Below are 8,694 nucleotides of genomic sequence, written 5' to 3'. Positions count from 1 at the left end.
TATTACTTCTTTCAAACTGTGAGCAGCAGAGGTTGGCTCCACGTGCCAACAAGACCTCCCTTCGAAATAAGAGCTGGTGCTGATGCAGTCAAAACAAAGTTCAAGAGAAATTTAACTGTTTCTGTAAATTAACTCATATTTTACACAAATAGAGGAAATTCACAGTTACAAATAATGTTCAAGTAATAATTAATTAAAAAAATTATTTTAAATGTTTGTATTTGGCGATGAAGTGGCAGGATGTGACGTCATACGAACCGGCTAAATGCGGAAACAGACCGGAAAATTAAAAAAACAACATATATTTCAAATTAAAATATCACCATATTATTTTTAAACGTCGCTCTTTTTGTTGTTTTTCATCAGGTTTTCTTAGATACCAAAAAATACAAAAAGACACATCAACCATAGAACAAATATTTCATAAAACACAACGTTCTAAACATTTTTCTTGAGTTTAGTTTAATTTATTTTACAATTTATTCATTTTATTTTATTTTATGCTGTGATGTCTTTTTGTTAAGCACTATGAAACAGTTTCGGTTTAATAAATCTGACTTGACTTACTAAGTTTGGTTATTTGTCCCATTATCTGGAATGTTTTTACATTTCCTGTTTCATTACTGTATTCTATGCATGCTTCATTTTATTTAGCAGACTCACTAAAATACATATACTGTATTGTAAAGGCAAAACTTGTAAATTAAGGATCTGCAGTAAAACAGCCATAATTGAGCCAAAAACTTCTAGGACATCCACATAAATAAGTTGGATGATCAGATTTTTACAAATCATACACTCAGGATCTCAGTTGCATAGTGACATAAAAGATAAACATCTGCTTCAAAGCTATAACTGTCATGAAAGCTTTATATTAATGCATTTAAAAATAATTAATTAATTTTGTCTGACTTATTCAGTATGTTTTTTTCAGTTGTTGTTTTGCATGGTTAAATATTTACTTCACAATATGGCCTTTCAAAGTGAGAAGCTGTGTAAAATTTCAGAAAAAGGAACATATAAAAATGTTCCATTATCAATTTTACCAACTACATTTCCTGCTTTATTGGAATTATTTTGCATGAGTGTTGAAAGCAGCAGCATCAAATATTTTTAGTCGTTTAAGTTTTGTTTATCACTTATCAGTAACAAATACAGCATCTGTGTCTTACATCACTTTTCCTGTGTCTGTTTACACGTGTCTCACGTTTACTCTCAGTTAATGAAGTGAAACAAACAGGAAGTCAGAAACGTGGGGTCCATCTCCATTAGCTCCTTTTGCAACTGGTCATCTTTCATTGACTCAGCATAGGGGGTAAAAAGATTCTAAATGATCAAAGTTTTTGGACGTATACCTGCACCATCCTGCTGTGGCCAAATGAAAAGTAACTCAAAGTGGAGTTCACTAATGCCACTGAACCCCCACTGCCCCCAGGACCATAGATAACTAAATTGGCTCCAGGAGCTCTGGTTAAATGTGTGTTATTCCATTATATCGCTTCTGTGTTTTTCTCTCTTCCCTGCTTTTACCTTTTATCTGTTCTTCTGTGATCCTCTTTGCTCTTTTATCTGTTTATCTGACTCAGGGGAAGGAACTGTCCCTTACCTTTCTCCTGCCTCCTCTAATCCACTGACTGTTGGTTTACGAGGGTTCGCATGTAAGCGTGCACATCATCATGCTGCATCTGCACAAAATTTAGGGAACATCAGTTTGTTTTGATTCATTTATGTTAAGGTCTTTTCCTTTTCTTTCAAACAGATTTATTTTTCTCGTGACATGCAGTTTTATTCCTCTTTGTATGCTAATCATCAAAAGTTAGTGTAAAATATCATAAATGTTTGTAATGGCAATAAATTTAACACCACGTCTCATGAAGCATTTCAAAGAAGAAGTTTGGTTTATTTCTGACTTTTGTTCTTTTGAAGGACTCACAGAGTTAATAATAGGTTTAAGATAAAAAAAACTTTGCATAAAATACATCTAAAAGAGCTTAAGAAGGAAAAGAATGTATTAAATGTATGTTGTAGTGAGTTTTTTTTCCTTCGACTGATTGGTCCCATGAGGTGAGTTTCTAACTGTGCAGGTGGTGCTGCAGGGACACATCCTAATGACGTCCCCGTACTCAACCTATACGAGTTAAAACTAGCCAGTTACCCTGGAAATAAGTGTAAAAGATCAGTGGCTGTGTGTGAAAAAGTTATGACAAAAACAAACTTCACAGAGAAGTTGAGGTCAGAGGCAAACATAAAAGCAGCAGCAATAAAAAAAAGTGAGTATAAAGAAGATTTGTGAGAAAACATAAAGAATCAACGAGCTGCTTTTTGGTTAAAAATGTCTGAATGCTTACATTTCAATAAGAGGATCTTTTTCAGATTCCAGAAAAAAAAAAAAAAAAGCACAGCACATGAAACAATACTTTTTACAGGTATGACATTTACTAACATGCTGACATGGATTTTTACATTTTGGTTTTAGTTGACCATTGTTCCAAAACTTCACCTCAAGATAAAGATGGTAAATTAAACAACATGAGTATAATATACAGTTGTAAACTTGATAGACAAATATCATCAATTATGACTTTTGTGCACAATGATTGATGCAAAATGCATAATTGGAAAATGACATGCAGTTCAACTCAACGGACGAAGCTGCATTTTTTGGTTATCTGGTTTTTGTTATTTAAAAAGTTAAACAACTGAATACGGCAGGAAATAGAGCTTGACCTATTCTCTCATATAAAATCAATATTTTACTGAGATCTGCATCATGACTCATGCGGACTCGTGTTTGTTTAAAGAGACATTAATTTCCACTTAAGAAACATGTTCATATAAGTACATAATATAATAAAAATGTACTCATTATTGTAATGTCAAGAAGACTGGTCCAAAAACAAACAAACAAAAAAACATATAGTAAGAAATATTTTTCCCCTCACATTGATAGTTTGTGTCTTTACGTTAAAAATTTTATGCAAAATTTGTGAACAATTACCAATTACTATGTGTGTTTGTTTACAAAAAACAGCCGAAGCAGCTGAAAATAGGTTCACAATGGTGATGTTTCCAGATGAGTTGTTTGGGAGATGTCCAACTATTCTTATTCTTACTATTCGTATATTTATTCTCAGATTTGTTGAGTAAATAGTGCAGATAAAGTTGTGTTTACATTGAATGTGTACCTGCATTTAAGAGTTGCAAATCTGGAAAACTACTGAAGTCAACTTTTTCAGTACCTTTAAATTCAAACATTAGATTAAATTTAAAGGCCTTGACGGCTACAATTTAATTTGTGATTTAAGCTGTGATGACGAAGTTAAATGAAAAATGCAAAAATAGATAGCAACAAAGTATTTATGGTATTAAAAACCGTTAGGGTTTTTTAGCATATATTTATTAGAGAGTAAGATCAGACTTTTATTTTCTTAATAGTTTTATTTTTGTTGACATTTCGATCTAAAAAATGAAAATTGCGTTATTAACTTTGTTAAAAAAAAAAAAACTACAGTTCTTAACAAAGCATATGTTTTTCCCTTTTTTTATTCACAAGTGATAATTTATTGCAGTATTTACTGTACATCTTAAAAATTACAAATAAAAAAAACACAAATACATGAGTTTTACTTTGTTTCCTGTGCTACTGCTCACCATCTCACATGTCCACCTTTCCAAACAAACATCACTATCCAGTAAAATGTCTCATAAAGATGGAGAATAATCTGTCTGAGAGATATCCCTGTTTTGAGTGAAGGACCTGAAAGACCATAAGAGGAGTCCATTACTGGGTCTCGTGTTGGAGGAAGGCCCCTGATCTGATGGTATCAGCGCCGCAGGGTGAGCGAACCGTGCAAGTGAGGAGAACAAATGGCAGCATGGGCTGAAAAACAAGGATCACTATCTCAGTGAGAGTAGCCCAGAGCGCATAAACACAGATATATAAGTCAACTCAACGGGCAGCGGTGCACCTGAAGACAGACCACCTGAAGCACATAGAAGCACCTGAATGATGGAAGAAAAGGGAGAAAAGAACGGTGTGGCAGCTATAGCAGCCTGCTACCAAAAGTTTGATCCTGTAGCGTATCTGCAGTACAACTACACCCCTCCACGAGCTGACTTTACAAGAAAAGACAGCATAGTTCCCTGGAAACTGGCCTGCCTGCACAGAGCTCTCACTGAAGGTAAGGAGAAAGGGTAAAACTGTTTGAAACTTGGAGCTTTCATTTTTGTTGGGGGGGAATAATTTAGAATAGTCAGTTTAAAATAAAATAAAAGTATACAGAATGTTTAATTGATCAAAAGAGAAATTTCTGACCCTTCGTTCACTAAATTAAACGTGTCTGGAGCTGCAATATCTGCTTATCAACTGGTGGTCCATGGGCTTCTTTTAGATGGTGGCTCTTCTGGCCAATTGGGGTGATGTTATAATGAATTTTGACATTTATTGATATTGTTACATTTTAGGTCAAAAGGACAGACAAAAAAGGGTGGGTGTGGTGGGGGGGGGGGGGGGGGGGGTCACCAACAATCTGCAGGCTTAAGTCTGTTTCTCTGAATTAAAATTAAGTATACCATTTTGAGGCAAAAAAAAAAAAAAAAAAAAACTTTTAGTGTGCATAAAATAGACATTTTGAAGGGTATAATTATGAATTACTGAAATTTTTAGATTATTGTTCGTTTTTGGGAAATTGCAGCAAATATGAAATAGTTTGGTTTTTATTAGTACTATTATTTTATTGGTATTTTACTGCAAATTTTATCATATTTTTAATTTTTTATTAAACTCAATTTTATTTATTTTGTCAGATTTTTATATACGATGCTGTAATTCTTGTGAAGCACTTGGGTCGACTGTGGTTGTTTTTAAATGTGCTATATAAATAAACTTTGAATTGAAATGAATTATTATTATTATGTTTTTGAGAGAAAGATGCCACTGTAAACCAGGAGTTTGGATAAATGAAGCAGCTAAATGTATGTATCCTTCACATATTTACAGAAAATTGACAGAAAAACTGTTAAAACTAGCCTTTTCTGTTGTGGGTTTAAATAAACAGTAAAATGAAATATCACATCAGTTAGTCAAAGCTTCAAAGGGCCACAGAACAAAGACTAAAGAGCCACTTGTGGCCCCAGAGCCACAGATTGCAGACCCCTGAATCAGTGATTTGGTGCAAAGTCAAGATTTTAGAGCCCATAAATCACATTCAATTATTAAAAGTGTTCTTTGTCCAAAATATTGTTCTCGTATTGATATTTCAGATCCATCATCATGTTTTATTGTCAGCTAACAGATACAGCCAGTTCAGAAAAGTTTCTGTCTAAAGTTACAGGGAAAAAACTGTGTCTCCTAATTGGAACAGATTTTAATCATCAATAGTCTATATGAACACATCTGACTTATTTATAACAGCATGGATTTTAATTGTTGTAGTTGCAGCAGTACACCGATTTTGCTCAAGAATTTTAATTTAAGGACACATTAGTTATTGATGGGAAAAAAAAGTTGTGGATTTAATTTCTTATTTTTTACAATTCTATTTTTTACCAGCCTTCACAACATCACAGTGAGCGCATTCAAAAACTTTGGTTTGTTCTTCTTCTTTTCTCCTTGGTCTCTCCCAGGTGACGTGAGCGGTGAGCTCCTGGTGGACATCGGTTCGGGGCCCACCTTGTACCAGGTGATGAGTGGTTGTGAGGTCTTTAACAAAGTGATCCTGTCTGACTTCCTGGAGGTGAACCGGCAGGAGCTGAGGCGCTGGCTGCAGGATGAGGGAAAATGTAGTCTGGACTGGACACCGTACCTGGAGCACGTCTGCAAACTGGAGGGGCGACGGTAAAAACAAAACAAAAAGGATGATTTTAGACTATTTTGGGAACCTTGATTTTCAGGTTTTTATAATATGATAAAATAAATATGCATGTGCAGTAGTTGTTTGTTTATTCCCACCAGGTCCTCAGCTTGGCCAGAGAAAGCTGTAAAGCTTCGCCAGGTCATTGCAGACATCCTCCCCATTGACGTGCACTGCTCTCAGCCTTTGGCCCCCGACGCCCTTCCTTCAGCAGGGGCCGACTGTCTGGTTTCCTGCTTCTGCCTGGAGAGCGTCAGCCCTGACCTACCCGCCTTCACCAGGGCCCTGGGCAACATCCAGAAGCTCCTCCGGCCTGGGGGCCACCTGCTGCTCATTGGAGCCCTGGGGGAGAGTTATTATTTTGGGGGTCCCGGGGTACGAATCCCTGTGGTCCCACTGAACGAATCCCAGGTGTGCACAAGTCTGAAGGAGAGTGGTTACACCCTGATCCGGCTGGAGGTTTACACGCTGTCTCAGGACATGAGGGTAGGGGTTGATGACGTGACAGGAGTGTTTTTTGCAAAAGCAAAAAAGGAATAATTCGACGAATAGCAGAAACAATGAAAAAGTTGTTGCACATTTTACAATAATCTAAGTTATTTTTTGTCTTTTTTCAATCTTGGGCAACAGAAAACTCAGTTTGTTGCCTCCCTAGTGTTAAAACATGGTTAAAGACTGCCTCCTCCAGTTCAAACCCAGCTACTACAGGGCTCTACTGGTAAATATCACCACTGAACTCGTTCACTGAACCTCTTATAGCACACTCAGTGCATTTTAATAAGGCCTTTTAGGCAGCGATTGGTGTTCTGTGACATCGGTGTCTGCTCTGTCTCCTGCTTCAACAAATAAAAACAAATGAAACGTTCACAATGTTGTGTTCTGATTGTTCAGCATTTTACTGATATATTCAGTCTAATGCTGGTAAGACGCTAAAGAAAAACTGTATGTGCAATAAATAAATTATCATAATCATTGCATTAAACCATGCAGTGCATGACCTATTTTAACGATGATGTAATGCCTCCCTCTCTGTGTTTTGTGATCTTTTTTTGTTTTGTTTTTGAACACTAGGTGTCACCATGAGGACATGAAGGTTCCAGAAACACTAAAACAGGCTGATGGTAACCCTCATGTTCATATGGGGTCACCCCTCTTGAGTTGGCAAAATTAAATTTGAATATTTCTTTAGTAGGATCACATTCATGAGAGATTAGTGGTTCATATAAAGTCAGTTAAAACATAAATAGTGGTGTTTTGATTTATTAAATTGAACATAACCACTCTTGTTTCACTTGTACTGCAAAGCTGAATTATATTAAAATAATAAAAATAAATCGGGAGAATTATAATCCCAAACTGGTGTTTCAGCTTTCGTTGACTTTGCTAAACTATTTTTTATGTCCAATTAAAAAGTTTGGATTTTGATTTTGGATGATAATTTAAAGTCTTTTAAAATTTTAAATCATGGCCAAAAACATGTAAAATTTTAGGCTATTTAAAAATATTTGAAAACATAGTTAAAAGTACAAACATCTGTTAAAAAAATGTTGGTTTTAGTCACATGTTAACCCTTACATTATGACTAGATTAATATATTCTGACACCACTTCATCTGAACTGACACATAAACAAGTTTATGTTTTCTGTATTTCTATACAATGCAATAAAACTTTATTTATAAAGCGCTTCAAAGAACAACACCGTTGAGCAAAGCGCTGTACACTGATATCACATGAAAGCAAACAAAAAAACAATCAAATCAGTTGAAACAGTAAAAATAATGAACTGTTAAAATCATAAAACCAACATACAATAAAACCAGTAAAAAGCATTAAAGCCAACATCTCAAGCTGAGTAAAAAGCCGAGAAGAAAAAAACTATTGTGAATTACCCCCCAAAAAATAAATTCTGTTTATATTAAACCAGAAAAACAGGGTTGCATCATGATTAGTTGGATTAGTTTGATAAGAGAGATGAGATAAACTGTAATCCAGTTTCTCTTTTTGTCATCGATCTTGCAGAGAAACGTAAAACAACAGCTCTTGCAACAAATTTCATTATGGATGGTTTCATTCAGGGCTATTCAACTGAAGGTCCGGGGGCCAAATTAGGTCCATGGGTGAACTCAGCTCAGGCCCTCAATGGGTTCATTTTAAAATAAAACTAGATTTTAAACAATAAAACAAACTTACTTAATGAATCAGGTCATCTGGACAGACGTTTCGCCCTCTATCCAGAGGGCTTCATCAGTCTGAGAAGTCCCATGTAAACTGTTTCCTCACCAAGCAGTGCACTCCTTAAGTGGACCAACCAGTTTGCTGAAGATAAGATGTTTTCTGGGGGCCGTCCTGTCCCCCGTCAACTCCTCCCAGACAGGCAGCCACAGCCAAAGTGGTTCAAGGCATCAAAATTCATGCTCAATCATCCAGGTACCAAATGCAGTAATACTCACTCAGGTCATATGGACAGTGAGCAATGACTGAGTATTACTGGATTTGGTATCTGGATGATTGAGCATGAACTTTGATTACTTAACGAGAATAACTGCTGGATGTCCAGCCCCTGAGCTCTTGGCTTTCAGTAACTGTGGCCCTCTGAGCCACTTAGCTGAATAGCTTAAGGTTTCAGCGAAAACATAAGACTCCATGGGGCCCTAAGCGAAATTTGGTTTGGGACCCCCTATTTCTGCTAATAATGTGGATTACTGCAGTCAACAGTCAGATGATCAGATCATTCACCCACCTAACATAAACTCATTGTAACTCTTGACAGCCCTGTTTACTTTAGCTGTTTACTATATATATATATATATATATATATATATATATATATATATATATAT

The 8,694-nt window shown here is 35.8% G+C and overlaps 1 protein-coding gene across 1 annotated transcript; it reads left to right on the top strand.

Moving 5' to 3' along the window:
• The first annotated feature begins 4,006 nt into the window (after positions 1–4,006).
• On the top strand, positions 4,007–6,637 carry LOC119423675 (phenylethanolamine N-methyltransferase). Its single transcript, XM_037691080.1, has 3 exons — positions 4,007–4,181; positions 5,626–5,836; positions 5,954–6,637. The coding sequence occupies exons 1-3, from the start codon at positions 4,007–4,009 to the stop codon at positions 6,390–6,392; spliced, it is 825 nt and encodes a 274-aa protein (XP_037547008.1). The 3' UTR covers positions 6,393–6,637.
• The last annotated feature ends 2,057 nt before the right edge of the window (positions 6,638–8,694 follow it).

Source organism: Nematolebias whitei, chromosome 17 (assembly GCF_014905685.2).
Source record: "Nematolebias whitei isolate Nwh7 chromosome 17, NemWhi1, whole genome shotgun sequence".
Taxonomy (NCBI): Eukaryota; Metazoa; Chordata; class Actinopteri; order Cyprinodontiformes; family Rivulidae; genus Nematolebias; species Nematolebias whitei.
Note: the sequence above shows the minus strand (reverse complement) of the source record. Positions and strands in the feature narration are given on the sequence as shown.

Bases quoted from the DNA above. Each gene is read 5' to 3' on its own strand.
- LOC119423675 (XM_037691080.1), top strand. From the start codon at position 4,007: ATGATGGAAGAAAAGGGAGAAAAGAACGGTGTGGCAGCTATAGCAGCC. The intron at 4,182-5,625 runs GTAAGGAGAAAG...GGTCTCTCCCAG, and splicing joins GCACAGAGCTCTCACTGAAG to GTGACGTGAGCGGTGAGCTC. The intron at 5,837-5,953 runs GTAAAAACAAAA...TATTCCCACCAG, and splicing joins TGCAAACTGGAGGGGCGACG to GTCCTCAGCTTGGCCAGAGA.